The sequence below is a fragment of the Erpetoichthys calabaricus genome, chromosome 13 (genome assembly GCF_900747795.2).
Source record: "Erpetoichthys calabaricus chromosome 13, fErpCal1.3, whole genome shotgun sequence".
Taxonomy (NCBI): Eukaryota; Metazoa; Chordata; class Cladistia; order Polypteriformes; family Polypteridae; genus Erpetoichthys; species Erpetoichthys calabaricus.
Window position 1 is genome coordinate 13,699,494 of NC_041406.2, and position 19,375 is coordinate 13,718,868.

The 19,375-nt window shown below is 43.9% G+C and overlaps 1 protein-coding gene across 1 annotated transcript in view; it reads right to left on the minus strand.

Moving 5' to 3' along the window:
- Positions 1-958: 958 nt before the first annotated feature.
- Positions 959-19,375, minus strand: part of srd5a1 (steroid-5-alpha-reductase, alpha polypeptide 1 (3-oxo-5 alpha-steroid delta 4-dehydrogenase alpha 1)) — a 78,067-nt gene continuing 59,650 nt past the window's right edge. Inside the window, exon 5 of the mRNA XM_028817969.2 lies at positions 959-1,757. Coding sequence (XP_028673802.1) covers positions 1,691-1,757 — 67 coding nt within the window. The 3' untranslated portion in view covers positions 959-1,690. The remainder of the gene's footprint in view (positions 1,758-19,375) is intronic.

Genomic DNA, 19,375 nt, shown 5'->3' on the forward strand with positions numbered 1-19,375 from the left:
GATTGGGAGGGCATGGGGGGTCATGAGGTCACTGGACAGGGGTATGTGGCACTCCTGATATCTAGGATGAAGGTCCAAGTCTTTTAGAGTCCTGGGGCTTATCGTTTTGTGAGAAATGGACGCTATGCATTGACCTGAGATGAAGACTGGGCTCCTTTGTCTCTCTTCGGAGAATCCTTGGGTACCGCTGTTTTGAATTTGTGTTGCTCAATGGAGTTACCTACATTGTGAGGGAGCATCAGTTACAGCACTACAGCCATGTGGCACGATTCCCTGAGGGTGATCCAGCTCATTGTTGAGAACCAGAGTCGCTGGACCAGGCCAAGGGGATGCCCACGTAACACCTGGCTGCGGCAGATAGAGGGTCACTTTTTGACCGGACCACATGTCTGCCTTGGGGGTTGCCAACCAGTATCCCAAGCTGTTTCGTCATATGGTGGGTGCGGCAACACACTGTACCAGTGCAGGAATCCCAAAGTTGACCAGACCTAAGGTAGATGGGGGCCATTCCTTTTATAGCTTTAAAAGTAAGGATGAGAACCTTGACTTTTATCCTAAACGGTATTGGAGGCCAATGGAGGGATGCGAGTTTTGGGGTGACATGGTCACGCTTCTTAGTGCATGTTAACAGAAGTACTGCCACGTGCTGTATCAGGCTGAAGGCGGGACAGGGAAGTCTGGCTGACCCCTGAATACAGGGCGTTACACTAATTGAGATGTCATGAGATAAAAGCATGTATAACTTTCTCAAAATCATCAAATGATAAAAAGGGCTTTACTTTGGATAAAAGTCTTATTTGGAGAAAGCTTGACTTTATCACCGAACTAATTTGTCCATTGTAAAATCGACATCCATAATCACACCCAAATTCCTTACGCAATATGTCCCAAAATATAGCAAACGCTCCACCAGAAGGAGGATAACTGGAAGGCACACTATTAAGAATCACAAACACTATTTGTAAAAGGTAAATTTATTTTATCCTTTTCCAAAACTTTATATACTCTTATAATGTAACAGAACTAGCAATACACTGTGAAAGATTTTGCATTTCACCGATAATGGACATTTTTATACATATTTGTTATGAACAATGTGTTGTATCTTATTAAAGCAACGACATCAGCCTCAGTATTCTGTAATTGCATTAGTCACAGATTTCAAAATGAACGCCGCTCAGTCAGTCAGAGTTCACGCTCCTCTGCAGAGACCACATGAACATCTCAGAATATGAGAACTGTGACGTTTGCTCCATGTTCAACTGTCAGTGTTTGTGTCAGTGCCAGGAAGAACTTTATGGAAGCAAAGGTCAATGTTACGCACCCTTCAATTAAGAAGTCCTATGGGATTGATGACAACATGGCCTATTAAATTTAAAACGAGATGGTAAGTGTAAAATATGGCAATTAAACACCCAGTTATATAATACAACAGTGGGTTGGGGTTGATTTGATTTTAATTTTGTTAATTTTGACTTGATTGTATGGAATGTTATATGCTTTTAATAAATTCCATAAAAATAAAAATAATACAACGCACTAGACAGTTTACCAGATTCGTCTGTTTGAAAGTCAGCAGAGATTCATTCACTTACAGAGAAGCTCCTATTCCCACAAATTAATAGGCCAACCGCAGATGCGCATGTGGGGCTCCATGGATGGCAAGGAAGAACAACTGAAACTCCTTAAATCAGAACACAAAAGGCAACAGGGCTTTTCTTGTTTTGGGATAATCCTCAAACTTTTCCTTGTACCATCTGAAAAAAAAGATAAAAAGCAGGATGTTAACTGTAATACGAACAATAACAGGCTTGAAGCGGTGGAGTAAAGAAGAAGGGAGCAGTGAGCACGACGAACAGCTGAGGAAAGTAAAGAAGCGAGTGAGGAGGCACATGAGCGCGGGATGTCGTTAATGTATATAGGCAGGGAGCCAACCACGTGGTAGGTGTGCAGACAGCGGAAAAAGAAAGGGGGAACGGGAGTGACCCTTGTGCGTCTCTGCCGTGAAATAAATCGTCTGTTAACGGAAATAAGAAATAAAACCGCCAAAAGGAGAGGTCAGTTCCGAAAGTTCCTTACGACATAATGTTGAGAACCGCCAAAAAGAAGACGTTATTTTCAAAAGTTCGTTACGGGGCACAGTGCGAAATGAAACATACTTGACGTTTTTAAGTGCAGTGTAAACGATGAGCATGAGAAATTTGGGCTTCCTACGTATATTGGAAGGGGCAGAAATAGTGAGGAGGGGTTTCCCCTATCTATATATACAGTTTAGGGGGTACACCCGTTTCCCCCCCTTGGCTGTTGCAATAGGACATGAAACATACCTAACTTTTGTAAGTACACTGCAAGGAATGAGCATGCGAAATTTCAGCTTCCCACCTATATGGAAAGTGGGAGAATTAGTGAGGAGTCCGTGACGGCTTTGCCTTTTATATGTAGAGATAGAGAAAAGCCAAGCAAAATGACACCTTTTATTGGCTAACTAAAAAGATTACAATATGCAAGCTTTCGAGGAAACTCAGGCCCCTTCTTCAGGCAAGATGTAATGAATTGTAATGAATTGCATCCGGCGCCGCCGTGAGTGGCAGCCTTTTCAGCAGCTCCGTGTATGACTGTATATGTATGTGTACTTTTCTACTTTTATTTTTCTATTTTTATTTATTGATCACTCCTACCACTTTATTTTATGTTGATTCGTTCCCTGGACACACTTACTTTTACAACGTGGGCATGGATTTTAACACGCCGAGACTCGCCTATTCAAGTACTCAACTTCGGGCGCTGAGAACAAATGCCAGTGCTGGTGTGGTTCCATATTTACCTGACGAGGTAAGAAGGCGGTATCGTGGCAGCAGAGCCGGCACTAAGCTAAAAATGAAGCGGCTTGCGAGAAAGTGGCGTTTCAAGCCTTCGGTGCCTTCTGTGATTCTGGGGAATGTAAACTCAATCTCAAATAAGATCGACGAACTGGCTGCGCTGGTGAAAAATGTAAGGACCTACAGAGAATGCAGTTTGTTGTGTTTCTGCGAAACGTGGCTAAATAACACCATTCCAGATGTCAACGTGGAGCTATCCGGGTTTAGCACAGTTAGAGCGGACAGAGATGCAAGTGCCTGTGGTAAGCACAAAGGAGGAGGACTCGCTCTCTATGTTAATACACGGTGGTGTCACTCTGGACATGTTAACATCAAAATCTCCACTTGCTGCAGGGATATCGAACTGTTGGCCGTAAGTTTACGTCCCTACTATTTGCCCAGAGAGTTTGGACATGTCATTGTTGTCATCGTGTATATTCCTCCTCGGGCAGACGTGGAGCTAGCGAGTGACATCATCCATTCTGCTGTTGCTAAGTTACAAACGCAGCACCCTGAGGCGCTTGTGCTAATCGCTGGAGACTTTAACCATGTGACGCTGGACAAAACATTGCCTGCATTTTCCCAGTATGTGGACTGTAACACCCGGGGAAATAAGACTATTGATTTACTGTATGCAAACGTTAAAGACGCATACAGTGCCACCCCGCTGCCTGCGCTTGGGAAAGGAGATCATAACCTGGTTCAGCTTCAGCCTCACTATAAACCAAAAGTTAGAGTCCTACCTACAACCACACGATCATTCAGGAAGTGGACCCCGGAGGCTGAGAATACTCTGAGAGAACTTTTTGGAACTACAGACTGGGATATCCTGCAGGGATCTCATAATGAGAACATTGAGGAAGTTGTTGACTGCACTACTGACTACATCAACTTCTGTATGGACATTGTAGTTCCAGTAAGAACAGTACGCTGCTATGCTAACAACAAGCCATGGATTACAAGTGACATCAAGGGCCTTTTGAATCAGAAGAAAAGGGCTTTTAAAGACGGTGATCAGCATGAGCTCAAGCGCGTGCAGAAGGAACTCCGAGTCCAACTCAGGGCGGCGAAGGAGCAGTACAGAGAAAGCTGGAGCAGAAGTTGCAGAATAACAGCATGAAGGAAGTGTGGGATGGGATGAAGATCATCACTGGCTGCAGCTCGAAGCGGGGGTACCACCATTGAGAGACGTGAAGAGAGCAAACCAAATGAACAACTTTTTTAACAGGTTTGACCACCCTAACCCACTCTCACTCTCACCTCGGAGTACTGCACCCTCCACACATCCTTCTGCTGATACCAGCATAGGAAAAACATCCCCACCCATAATAACAACAGCGCAAGTGAGCAGAGAGCTGAGGAGACTTCGTGCCAGCAAAGCAGCGGGTCCAGATGGAGTATCGCCACGACTGCTGAAGGTCTGTGCATCGGAGCTGGGGGGTCCTCTACAGCGCATCTTCAACCTGAGCCTGGAACAGGGGAGAGTCCCGAGGCTTTGGAAAACATCTTGTATCACCCCAGTCCCAAAGGTATCACGTCCTAGTGAGCTGAATGACTTTCGGCCTGTTGCTCTGACATCACATGTGATGAAGACCATGGAGAGGCTGCTGCTTCACCACCTGAGGCCACAGGTTCAACACGCCCTTGACCCTCTGCAGTTTGCATATCAGGAGAAGGTGGGAGCGGAAGATGCCATCATCTATATGCTACACCGATCCCTCTCCCATTTGGACAGAGGCAGTGGTGCTGTAAGAATTATGTTTCTAGACTTCTCTAGCGCCTTCAACACAATCCAACCTCTGCTCCTTAGGGACAAGCTGACAGAGATGGGATTAGATTCATACCTAGTGGCATGGATCGTGGACTATCTTAAAGACAGACCTCAGTATGTGCGTCTTGGGAACTGCACGTCTGACATTGTGGTCAGCAACACAGGAGCGCCACAAGGGACTGTACTTTCTCCGGTCCTGTTCAGCCTATATACATCGGACTTCCAATACAACTCGGAGTCCTGCCATGTGCAAAAGTTCGCTGATGACACTGCTATCGTGGGCTGTATCAGGAATGGGCTGGAGGGGAGTATAGGGACCTAATCAATGACTTTGTTAAATGGTCCGACTCAAACCACCTACACCTGAACACCAGCAAAACCAAGGAGCTGGTGGTGGATTTTAGGAGGCCCAGACCCCTCATAGACCCAGTGATCATCAAAGGTGACTGTGTGCAGATGGTGCAGACCTATAAATATCTGGGAGTGCAGCTGGATGATAAATTAGACTGGACTGCCAATACTGATGCGCTGTGCAAGAAAGCACAAAGCCGGTTATACTTCCTTAGAAGGCTGGCTTCCTTCAACATCTGCAATAAGATGCTGCAGATGTTCTATCAAACAGTTGTGGCGAGCGCCCTCTTCTACGCAGTGGTGTGCTGGGGAGGCAGCATTAAGAGGAAAGACGCCTCACGCCTGGACAAACTGGTGAGGAAGGCAGGCTCTATTGTTGGCATGGAGCTGGACAGTTTAACATCTGTGGCAGAGCGAAGGGCGCTCAGCAGGCTCCTATCAATTATGGAGAATCCACTGCATCCACTAAATAATGTCATCTCCAGACAGAAGAGCAGCTTCAGCGACAGACTGCTGTCACTGTCCTGCTCCACTGACAGACTGAGGAGATCGTTCCTCCCCCAAACTATGCGACTCTTTAATTCCACCAGGGGGGGTAAACGTTAACATTTAACATTATACAAAGTTATTGTCTGTTTTTTTTTTTTTTTTTTTCACCTGTATTATTATCATTCTTTAACTTAATATTATTTATTGTATCAGTATGCTGCTGCTGAAGAATGTGAATTTCCCATTGGGATTAATAAAGTATCTATCTATCTATCTATCTATCTATCTGAAGAAGGGGCCTGAGTTGCCTCGAAAGCTTGCATATTGTAATCTTTTTAGTTAGCCAATAAAAGGTGTCATTTTGTTTGGCTTTTCTCTACATTCATAATGGCTAACATGGTACATCACCCTAGTACTACAGATATGTATAGATAGATATATATCTGAAGTGGTGATGGTGCGAATCGTTCAGGTAATTCAAATGTTGTTCCCATTTAACGAGAAGGGTGGCCTGCAATTCAGCACTCAGCTTATGAATCCGAAGAACCGTCTGCTGAAGTGTATTGCATCTTCAAGCCGAAACCCAAAGCAGTAGTTTACTGAGATGTTGCTTGCTCGGATATAGCAGGACTACTCGATATTCCAATAAAATGACGTATTGCAGGCATAAACGATACTATTAATGGGTAGGTGAGGCGAGCCAAACAGCAAGTAATTAAAATAGGAAGGCGACTGTCACTGCATTCTTTTTAGGTGAGATCGGCGTCAGCCTGAAAAGGAGATTAAAAATGCCAAGAGTGAAAACGAAGAATAGAAAGTGAGAAGGTGGAAAGAAGAGAAAGTGAAGGCAGGAAATGAACACTAAAAGCTGAGAGCCGTGGAATGAGGAAAATGTGCCGTCCTGAAAATGACATTAAAAATGCAGAATGTGAAATGAAAACTGATGGACCAGGAAGTGAACCCAGTGCTCTTGAACGGCAGGCAGCCGTGATCGCTGTGCGCCAGACAGCCACATTTGGGGGGTTTTGACGGCATGCATTTAAGAATAAAATCTGAGCGCGTGAACTTGACACTACAGCGTGTATCAACATACCCTTCGGCTGGCTGCTCTTGGTCTTGGTCTGTGTTTTGGGAAAACGGCTTAACTCTTCTTGCAGTGTATCCTGTCAATTCTGTTTAAATAGTATATTTCTCCTATTGCACGTAGCATAAACTGTGAAAGCTTCAGAGTATTCATGACAAACTTTTATTTTGAAAACTTCATCCTACCCATCAAGTATGTCCACTCTTACTTGACATTTGGCTCCTGCTTGCAACCAGGCAAAGATGGCCTTTCTGGTTAATCCCAGCTCATCTGTCTATGCACCACTCCATCTCCGATCAGCTCGGCTGATTATCGTTAACACCTACCAAGTCTGTGAGCAGTCTTGAATTGGTGATCGATGACCAGCTACCCATCATTGCCCATACTGCTACTGTCATTCGGCCTTGTAGATTCACTCTATATCATATCCGCAAGATCAGAACGTATCTGGTAGAACATGCCACTCCTGGTCCACATTTTGGTCTAATTTTCTTCTTCTTCTTCAATTCTCGGCTGCTCCCGTTAGGGGTTGCCACAGCATATCATCTTTTTCCATATCTTCCTGTCCTTATCATCTTGCTCTGTTATACCCATCACCTGCATGTCATCACTCACCACATACAATAGGCCTTCCTCTTTTCCTCTTACCTGGCAGCTCTATCCTTAGCATCCTTCTCTCAATATACCCAGCATCTTTCCTCTACACAAGTCCAAACCAATGCAATCTCGCCTCTCTGACTTTGTCACCCAACTGTCCAACTTGAGCTGACCCTCTAATGTCCTCATTTCTAATCCTGTCCATCCTTGTCACACCCAATGCAAATCTTAGCATCTTTAACTCTGCCACCTCCAGCTCTGTCTCCTGTGCCACTGTCTCCAGCCCATATAACATAGCTGGTCTCACTACCGTCCTGTAGACCTTATCTTTCACTCTTGCTGATACTCGTCTGTCACAAATCACTCCTGTCACTCTTCTCCACCCACTCCACCCTGCCTGCACTCTCTTCTTGACTCCTCTTCCACAATCCCCATTACTCTGTACTGTTGATCCCAAGTATTTAAACTCCTCCACCTTCACCAGCTCTACTCCCTGCATACTCTCCATTCCACTGACCTCCCTCTCATTCATACACATGTATTCTGTCTTGGTGGTCCTACTGACTTTCATTCCTCTCCTCTCTAGAGCAGATCTCCTCCTCTCCAGGGTCTCCTCAACCTGCTCCCTACAGATCACAATGTCATCAGCAATACTGGCATGTGCCACCAAGCCGCTGCAGATGACTCCAAATGCAGTGCCACATCTGGCATTCAACCAGCCAAAGAGGACACATGTCACTCCTCTTTTTAGATGACTACAGTAGCTTCCTGTAAAAGCATAATTCTTTGCATTTATATAGCGCTTTTTCTCACTACTCAAATCCTTGATGCTTGTCTATCGAGTAGTCAATATGTCAGTTAAGCCAAGTCAGTTTTTACCAGTAAACCCCCGATTCTCTAACGAATCGCAAATGAATGAATGGCAATCACTCTGTGTTCCATTTAATCGTTGGAGGGATGACAAACGATGGAGGATGGGAGGGTTTTGGGAAGGTATGGATTTAATTAAATACATATATCTGTATTTATATTAATCAATATATTTAAATTAAAATAGAATTGTAATTGTTATGTCATTTAGGTACAAAATGTCCTTGAGTTGCTGCACTTATATGTAAGAAATATACTGTATTTGAGTGTAAAGGTGTAAATGAAGTACATAGGAACTAAAGAAGTCATAAAATGGTAGATTACAAATAGTTAATCAAATATTTCTTTATACACAACATTTGTAGTAAAGATGTTGTCCTGTCCTTGAATGAGGTTTCCTTGGTATGGAGTACTTAAAACCTTTACTTTAACGTCACATGAATGCCAAACTCTTGAAAAGGCCACATAAAATTGTCCATGTCCAAATACAGGCTCAGAGAGGTAAATGCCTACTTTGTCCATGGTCTGTGACTATTGTTCCTACTTTAAGGTTAAGATTGTGTTGTGGTAATCCGGCCGGGTTAATAGTGTTTAAATATTCTAATGGGAAATTAAGATGCTCAGTTTCGTCTTCAGAATCAACATTGTCAGTACTTAGAAACAGGCGGCTTTCTCCAGGAAGCAATGCAATCACTTGGTTATTTATCTGATCAACGTCAATATTTTTTGGACATAATATAGACCGGTGCGTTAAAAGTGGTATCTGGTCTAATGAGATCGCTTCAGCAAACACCTCTGTTACTAAGTCGTCGCAAATAAAGGCGTGAGGGATTTGAATAATATCTGGGTGAAGTTCATACGCATTGGTAAGGTTTCCATCCCCTAGTTGCAACAACCAATTGGTATATTCTGAATCTGTACACCGCATGTTGTGTACCAAATTTAGTTTCTCAAAGTAATGCCAATTGTCTGCGTATTTCTTTTTTGAGCAGTGACTCCTTTGCTTGTGGTGTTTCAGAAGCACGTTGTAGGCGCCTGCGTTCATTGTTTTTATCCATGCGGGCTCGTTTTTGTATTTCCGTTAGTTGAGCTGTTTCTTTTTGGAGCCGTGACTCCGTTAGCTACATGTCGTTTACTGTTAGGAATTATAATTGCACTTACTTTTAATACGGAGCGTTCGTTTATTGTTTTTATCCATCTGGTCTTGTCTCGGGTATGACTCTGGGGCGGGGTGCTGAATCCTCTCGTTTTTCTTTTTTCTGTGGCTGTGTCGTTAGTTATGGGCTCGGTTTTGTATTTCCGTTAGTTGAGTTCTTTCTTTTTGGAGCCGTGACTCCTTTGCTTGTGGTGTTTCAGAAGCGCATTGCAGGCGCCTGCGTTCATTGTGTTTATCCATGCGGGCTCGTTGCAGTGCGCGTGCGCTTCGATGTGCGCTGTGTCCATGACTGTGTGCCTGCGTCCGTGACATCCGGTTTACAACCTTCGGTTAGTAATATGGATATTATATTACATTGCATCACATTTACTTATTTGGCTGTCGCCTTTATCCGAGGCGACTTACAACATTTTTGATACGATTGGTTGTATTTTTTGTTGGTTTTCCAATTGGAGTACAGGCAGGTCATGTGACTTGCTTAAGGTCACACAGTGTCAGTAGTGGGATATGAACCCACAATCTTATTTACATGACACATTTAACACAAGTACAAGTTGACCAAAGTGCTTTACAATAAAAAAAAGCAAATGCCCAATAAAAATACAGTTCACAGAAGCTAAAAATTAGAAAATAATATAAATACAAACAAGTAAGTAAATAACTAAAAACTCTATACAGCATTAGTACATAAGCATTATCAGAATACACCCTTACATTGACCCAAAAGCCAGTGAATGAAAATATGTTCTCAGTTTAGATTTAACACTATATCTTGAGGGAGCAGCTCTAATTTCCAAAGTGTTCCAAAGCCTTTGGGTCCACTGCTGTGAAAGCACGGTCACCTGTTAGCTTGTGACGTGGCTGCGGGGCGCACACTAATAACTGATCTGAGGACCTGAAAGCCCTGACTGGTAGATATGAGGTAAGAAGCTCAGCAATATATGAAGGAGCAGACCCGTGCAGTGCCTTATACACGGTTCTATTCAATAAGGGCGCACACAAAAAGGCGAGCTTCAAAAGGGCGACCTCAATTGGGCGCAGCGAATAAAGGCAAACGCAACAAAATTATTACAGAAAATTTATTAGATAATAATAGATAGATAATAATAGTAGATTTTATCTAAATTATCTACGAACGCCTTTATTCGCTGTGCTCAATTGAGGTCGCCCTTTTGAAGCTCGCCTTTTTGTGCGCGCCCTTATTGAAGGATACCCCTTATACACAAATAAGAAAATCTTCAGATTCACCCCATACTGTACTGGAAGCCAATGCAGGGAAGCCAAATAAAATACAATACACTTTATTTGTGTATAGCCCAAAATCACACAAGAAGTGCCGCAATGGGCTTTATTAGGCCCTGCCTTTTGACAGCCCCACCCCTACCACCCCCTTTCCAGGTAGGTTGGGTATGCAGCGGGTGTCAAAAAGACGAGACGAGAACAGGCCATTCAGCCCAACAAAGCTCGCCAGTCCTATCCACTTATTTCTTCCAAAAACACATCAAGTCGAGTTTTAAAAGTCCCTAAAGCCTTACTGTCTACCACACTACTTGGTCGCTTATTCCAGGTGTCTATCGTTCTTTGTGTAAAGAAAAAGTTCCTAATGTTTGTGCGAAATTTACCCTTCACAAGTTTCCAACTGTGTCCTCGTATTATTGATGAACTCATTTTAAAGTTACCGTCTCGATCCACTGTACTAATTCCCTTCATAATTTTAAACACTTCAATCATGTCACCTCTTAATCTTCTTTTGCTTAAATTGTAAAGGCTCAGCTCTTTTCATCTTTCCTCATAACTCATCCCCTGTAGCCCTGAATCAGCCTCGTTGCTCTTCTCTGGACTTTTTCTAGTGCTGCTATGTCCTTTTTGTAGGCTGGAGGCCAAAACTGCACACAGGACTCCAGATACGGCCTCACCAGTGTGTTATAAAGCCTGAGCAGAACCTCCTGTGACTTGTACTCCACACATCAAGGCGCTATATAACCTGACATTGTGTTAGCCTTCTTAATGGCTTCTGAACGCTGTCAGGAAGTCGATAGCTTAGAGTCCACTATGACTTCTAAATCCTTCTCATAAGGTGTACTCTTCATTTTCCGACCGCCCATTGTGTATTCAAACCTAACATTTTCACTTCCTATGTGTAAAATTTCATCAGCCACAAATCTGCCCAATCCTGTCTGCTATCCAAGCCCTTCTGTAATGATATAACAGATTCCAAATAATCTTCTAATCCACCTATCTTGGTATCATCTGCAAACTTAACCAGCTTGTTACTTATATTCCTATCTAAATCATTTCTATATATTAAAAAGAGCAGCGGCCCTTGCATTGCCCCCTGCTGGTCACCACTCTTAACATCAGCCAATTCTGATGAGGTTCCTCACACCATCACCCTCTTCTTCCTGTGTCTGAGCCAATTCTGCACTCATTTACACACCACACCCTGAACTGCCACTTCTTTTAATTTGATGCCCAACCTCTCATGTGGCACCTTATCAAATGTTAAATACAATACACAGAACAGAAGTAATCCTCAATACGATATAATAGTGCAATAGAAATATTACAAGTACAGAGCAAAATTCAACAGTAGATGATATCACATAATACGATTTGACCTCAGCCATCAAACTGCCTCCCCCTATTAGCCAAATTAGGTGTGATATGATCTCTCTTTCTTTGGTGCCAGTCAACACCCTTGCGGCCACATTCGGTAACAACTGGAGGCGACAAAAAGATGACCGAGAGACCCCCCTGCATAAAGAGAATTGCAAAATCAAAGAACTGGTTAGTGACTTTCACTACACCAAAGAGCCTCCATGTCCAGGCACTATTCAGGGAATGGATGTAGAGGTGGGTCCACTCCTACAAGTACATGGAGGTCCACATCAATGACAGGTTGGACTGGTCTAATAACACTGAGGAACTACAGAAGAAAGGGCAGAACAAACTCCTCTTCCTTAAAAGGCTTCATACCTTTAATATGGGAAGTCACATCCTTCACTACAACTCTGCTGATGGTCAATGCGATTTTCTACACCACAGGTGTCAAATTCCGGTCCTCGAGGGCCGCAGTGGCTGCATGATTTCATTCTAACCATCTTCTTCATTAGTGAGCCGTTTTTACTGATAATTAACTTCTTTTGCTTTAGTTTTAATTAACTTGACTCAGGCCCCTTAATTGTCTTTCCTTAATTAGCAGCCAAACAATAATAAGACATCAAACAAGCCACCATATGACCAGGTCACCTTTGCCCATCACACAATATCTGAAAATGAAAGGTGAAGATCTCAGTAAGGTTGATCTCTCAGGTCATCGAAATTTTGTTGGTGTTCTTAGAAAAAAAACGAAAAATCAACAGATTTGGAAATGTCTGCTGTGGCAGAATGAGAGCAGCAACAAGCCATTGAATTAAATAACGGGCCTAATTAACAGCAAGAATCAGCTTCTCATTAAGAGACTGGTTGGAGTGAAATTGGTTGGAGTTTGAAACCCCAGTTTAGTTGGTCATCTGTTGGCTCATTTCACGTCTCATTTCTGTTTGGCTGCCATTTAATGAAGAAACAAATCAATTCAGAGGACTGAATCCTTAAAAACGGGACTACTGAAATGAAGGGAAAATTAGTTAATTAGCATTAAAAACTACTCACTGATTAGGAAAAGGGTTAGAATGAAAACCTGTAGCCACTGCGGCCCTCCAGGCCCGGAGTTCGACACCCCTGTTCTACACTGTGGTGTGCTGGGCTGGTAACATCACTTGAACAGAGGACCACCGAATGAATAGGCTAATTAAAAGGGCAGGCTAAGTTATGGAACACACTCTGCACCCCTGGAGGTTGTAGAGGAGGAGAAGATTAAACCAAAACTGAGTGCCTTTATGAACAATGCTGCACATCCTCTTTCTGACACAACAACTCTGAGGACTTTCAGCCAATGAATTATGTAGCAGAAGTGGGCCAGGAAACAAGATGGGGGCTTCTTTGTAACAAAAGCAATACATTTGTACAGTGCCTGACTGTGACAATGACGGCCAAATCAGTAGTTCTTTTTTTTTTATTTTTCTTACATTCTGGTGTGTGTTCAGACCACAGTGTGTGTGTAGATTTATTTACTTGTCTACTTATTTATGTATTTACTTATTTAAAGGGCTTCTGTAAAAATTCAAATTTCCCAGTGGGGACAAATAAAGTTGTATTTAATCTAATCCAATAATACAAACTGGAGTTTATTAAGGCATTTGCAGTAATCTAAGTAAAAAACAGACCAAAAATCTATCCATATATTCTGTTAGTACAAAAGTAAACTGCACTGCAAAGGAGATGCAAAGAAAAAGAAAAAAAAATACTCCTGGGAAACAGAAAGATCTGGAAGCAAGAGCCCAAAGTACAGAATGGAACTCATTGAAATAAAGGAAATGAGGAGAAAGCCTTTTCAATAATGTTTTAGCACCGTCCCATACAAACAGAACAGACGCGGAATACAAAACATGCCAAGTCAATCATCTGGGCACCGTGTGGGGGTTTGCGGCCCGAGGGAATTTCCTTTAGCATTTTTACAGAAAAAAACTAATTCATGGCTTTTATAAAAATGAGCACCACAGCCATTATGATGGCTTTTCAGTGAAAGTCGCATTTTAAAGAATAACATGAGTCAGGTTTTCCTTCTTTTTCGGTATGTTACTTTAATTGAATACCTTTTAATGTTATGAGCCCTGACTTAAAGTGATTGTACTCTGTCGCTACTGTCATTTGCTTGCACCTTTCTGAGAAGTTCTTTCTTTCCTGTCACACTCTTAGTCATCTAATGCAAAGATAATTGATTCATTCAATAGATAGATAGATAGATAGATAGATAGATAGATAGATAGATAGATAGATAGATAGATAGATAGATAGATAGATAGATAGATAGATAGATAGATAGATAGATAGATATGAAAGGCACTATATGATAGATAGACAGACAGACAGATACCCCACAGCCACTGGACCCCATGACCTTGCCCAACACCCTGTCCACACAAGCATTGAACAGAGTAGGAGCAAAACACACCCCTGATGAACCCCAGAATCAACTGGAAAAACGCAGAGGTCCTGCCTTCACCCTGCACAAAACTCACAGTACCAGTGTACAGGTCAGCCATGATATCCAGCAACCTTGAGGGGATCCTGCAAACCCTCAGGATGTCCCGATCAACTGAGTCGAACGCTTTATGAAAATCGACAAAGGCTGCAAAGAAACTCTGCCAATATTTGCGTTTGCGCTCCATGAGAACCCTCAGTGCCAGAATGCGGTCGATGGTAGACTTCTTAGGTGTAAAACCAGACGGCTCCGGTTGCTGGTAGCTGAGCAAGTGATCATGGATCCTATCGAGGAGGATCCTAGCAAGGACCGTACTCTGCACCGAGAGCAGTGTTATCCCCCTGTAGTTGTTGCAATCCAGGCGATCATCCTTCCCTTTTCAGATAGGGATGACAAGTCCCGTTTTCCAGTCAGGTGGGATGATGCCAGCCTCCCAAATGGAAGCAACGGTTGCTTGCAATACCAGGAGGACAGCCTTACCACCAGCCTGGAGAAGTTCGCCCCGGATACCACAGACTCCTGCAGCCTTTCCCTAACCTCAGCTGTTTCACCACCTGTGCAATCCCAATGAAACTGGGGGGTTCACAGCTAATTGGAGGATCAGCTTCAAGAACTGCGGACCCAGAGATATCCAACATCCTAGCCGGAGGATCAGCTTTGAACAACTGCTCAAAGTACCCAGTCCAGTGGGTCACAACTGCAGTGTCATACGTAAGGACCGTTCCATCAGCCGTCCTGACTGCGACTCTCCAAGGAACAGATTTGGATGTGCATAATGCTTCAATTGCTTTGTAAGCAGGATGTGGGTCACTAGAACACAGATATGGTCATTCTTGTTACACAAGTGACACACTAAGACATTGCTAAGGTTTGCTGCAGCCACCCGTATAATTTTTCCCGGCTGCAAAACTGATTCAATATGACAGACGTGTTCTCATGACTGAGTCCAAAACAGAACTGCCTTAGTATCAACAAGATGATGCCCAGTAAGGGAAGTGATGTCATCAGGACCGGAACCGGAAGTGAAGTCGTTGGCTGTCCCAGAGCCGGGTAGGATTTCCCTAGAATGGTCTGGAAGAGATCGAGAGAGAGAATTAGTGCACTCCGCCACCCCCTGGTCCGCCGTGGAATTACATGTACTCAATCCTTTTAGTTGTCTCCTAAACACGCGTGTGTGACACTTGCTCACAGATTCCTCTAACAAACAGAGCCCTCACAGCCGTCCTTCTCAGTTCCCGGTACAGACCAGAGTTGCCATTGAGCCGTGCGCTGCGACTCCTCTCGATGATATCCAGGGTGCCCTGTCAGATGAAACACCTCCTTCTGGGAATATCAGTAACACCATTACAACCCTCAGCAACCTTCAGGGTCTTGTCATGGAAAGTCTCCCACATCACATTAGGATCGGCAGTCACACCCAAATCCGCAAGTTCCTCACATAAACTGCATGCAGGCTTGTCATAAACAGCCTGATCTTGGAGTCTGGCCCGGTCCAGCCTCATTCTCCTTGTAGGTGGTAGCCTTTTGGACCCAAGATGGATCTTCAGAGTAGCAACAATAAGTCTATGGTCAGAATTCACAAACTGGGCACTTCTGTATTACCTGCAGTTCTGTAGGAGCCTCCAGAGTTTGCCCACGAGGATGTGATCGATTTCCTTCACCACACCACCAGTATTCGAGTACCAAGTCCAACAATGCGGCTCACGGTGCTGGAACCAGGATCCACCGATCCACAGCCCCTGACCTTTTACGAAGTCAATGGACATGACACCACTTTCACCAGACCCATGGGGACCAAGACAATCCTCATAGCCAGTCCTGTCAGTGCCAGTGGTTGCATTGAAGTCACCCATGACCAGAGGAGTGTCACCTCGTGGGCACCCATCAACCACTGAGCGAAGCTATGAATAATATGTCTCCCTCACCGAGACATCACTCACTACTGTCAAAACATACACCGAGACAACAGACAAGGCACACAGGGAGTTTCATAATATGCTCGTTGAAAGAGTGACATCGGACACCATTGGAAGAAGCCGATCCGCGATCCGAGTATGACAGCCATCAGAGCGACCAGATCAATAAAAGGTGTACCCACCTACAGAGATCTGGCCAGTCCCAGGTCTGTGCACCTCAGGTAGTGCCGGAGTTTACGCTGCTCCTCCGACAGCAGAAGAAGATTATGATCATCATGTGGGAGAGACCAGACGTTTCGCGGGCCTACCTGGATGGGCTGCCTCAAACTGGGACCCGAGTGCTGCTGTGCAGCGGGCGACGCCACAGCACCACACCAGTTCCGTTCTCCCAACAGGCTTGACCCCATTGGCTCTCCGACAGTTTTGACTCTCCCGAGGGCTTTTCCCCCCATCCCCTTCACGATGTGTAGGACTGCAGCAGAGCTACTCCCATCGAGAGCAATAAGGAGTTCTTTCTGTCATCTCAGAGTTGTGTGAAGTTTTTCTTTACGGTGGCCAGAGCGCCAATCCTGCCACCAACCCCCATGACTTCCCTGCAAGTTGGAGGACCGCCCGCGAAACATCTGGTCTCTCCCACATGATGATCATAATCTTCCTTTGCTGTCGGAGGAGCAGTGTAAACTCCGGCACTCTCTGAGGTCTGGCCAGATCTCTGTAGGTGGGTACACCTTTTATTGATCTGGTCGTTCTGATGGCTGTCATACTCGGATCGCGGATCGGCTTCTTCCAATGGTGTCCGATGCAGTTTAACGTCATACCCAGGACAGATGACAGCCAATGCAGATTCATTATTTTACTACAGCATCCCAAAATTAGCAATTAATGGGACCACAGTTGAGATTAAGTCACAAACCCTGTCAAATACGGTTTGGGATTGCCTTTATAAAGAAGATGAGAAATCACAAATAGACATAACCAAGAAATGATCGTTTTGGGCACAAAGCAACTTTACTAAACACATAATTTGGATAAGCACATAAAAACTATGACACTGTTGCCTAAATGTCAAGTGACCGCCGTTTTCACAGCTTAAGAAAACTGGCACATCGTTTTTACTTGTGATGCCTGAGGCACACGGTTGATATGCAAGGACACGGCAAGAGAAGGAAAAACAGGATCAAGCAGGCAACAGAGCAATCAAAAGAATGATTAATAATCCCACCATATGTGTTACTGCATCCATACTTTACCTGCAGGCAGTTGGGTTATGCTGAAGTCATTACCGGCCTGGCCTGGATAAACTTATTTTATACGACGGGATTTGGCAGCCTGTAGAGGAGAGTCGGGAGGCACTGTCCTGCTGTCTCAGCAAGTATGGAATCTGCTTGGCAGCTTGTGCTTTCTGAAAGCGTTTCACAAAGGGGGAGCCGGAAACGGAGGGACATACTGAATGAAGTTTACTACATCATTTACTCTAAAATAATATTTATTTATTTTGACATGATCCCTAATTTAAGGAGAAAGAGCCACAGTATCATGTTAGATAAGTAATTGCATAATTAAAAAAAAAATGTTTGCTATGTCTTTTGTGACACCATATCTTCAGCGCCTTTCCTCCATATTAGTGTATGTGTGTGTGTGTGTGTGTGTGTGAACGTCTCTTCACCAGCGTCCCCTCTCTCAAGCGCCTTTGTATAACACCTGCTTATTTTCAAGGTGCCTCTTGTCCGGTTTTATACTTGCCATCTCTCTCGGTGTGCCTCTGTGACGGTGCGGGTCGGCACCAGGCTTCCGAGTCCCCACCACCTCCAATAACGTGCCCGAGGGATGAGCCCAGCAAACGAGGACACTCACGAATAGCAAGGGGCAGGTGTAAAAGTGACCGTGCTTTTATTAAAAACAGATCCAAAACAAGGTGTCCAAAAGAGCGCAGAGCCCCATCCATTATCAGTAAATAATCCTTAAAAACGGTGCAAAAGTGGAGGTTAAAAACAAATAAATAATCCATTAAACTAAGCAGGAGTCTAGCCTTTCAAATCAAGTCCCTGGTGCTTCCCTTTTAAAATGGACATCTCCCTGGCTTTACCCAGTTTGGGTGATGCAGCCCGGAGAGGGGCATCAATTCAACAAGGTGCTGGACACGCTTCTCAGGGATTGTGGTCCATATTGACATGATAGCATCATGCAGTTGCTGCAGATTTGTTGGCTGCACATCCATGATGGGAATCTCCTGTTCCTCCACATCCCAAAGGTGCTCTACTGCATTGAGATCTGTTGACTGTGTGGCCATATGAGTCCAGTGAATTGATGGTCACGTATGAGATGATTTGAGCTTTGTGACATGGCGCGTTATCCTGCTGGAAGTAGCCATCAGAAGATGGCGGTCATAAAGGGATGGACATGGTCAGCAACAATACTCAGGTAGGCTGTGGCTCCTAACCTCTCCTCTCCTCCTCCTCAGTTGGTACTAAGGGGGCGCAAAGTGTGCCAAGAAAATATCTCCCACATCGTTACACCACCACCACCTTACTGAGTGTAGACTTATGGACAAAGATGTCGACTTTATTCTTTTAAAATTAAGAATGGGATATAAACAGCCTAGATCCAGGTTTGCAAAAGCTTGTAGAGCAGGAGTGTCCAACTCCGGTCCTGGTGGGCCGCAGTGGCTGCAGGTTTTAATTCTAACCGTCATTCTTAATTAATAAGCCATTTTTGCTGCTGATTAACTTATTTTGCCTTAGTTTTAATTGATGTGAATCAGACCCCTTAGTTGATTCTTTTTCCTTAATAAGCAGCCAAAAATAATGACAAACAAAACAAGCTGCCACATGACAAGCTAACCTGAAAATAAAGAAAGGTGAAGGTCTCTGTCATGTTGGTCTGCTCAGGTCACCAAAACATCAACAGTCTGTTGTTGTAGAATGAGAGCAGCAGCAAGTCATGATATTCAATACAGTGAACCCTCGTTTATCACGGTTAATCCATTCCAGACTCTACCGCGATAAATGAATTTTCGCGAAGTAGGATTCTTTATTTATAAATCGAATATTTTCGCAGTTAGAGTATAGAAAACCTGTTTATGTCCTTCTAAATACATTTTTTTAACATTATTAGAGCCCTCTAGACATGAAATAACACTCTTTAGTCACCATTAAACTCGTATTACCCAATATATTAGACAAAATAAGAGAAAATAAGAC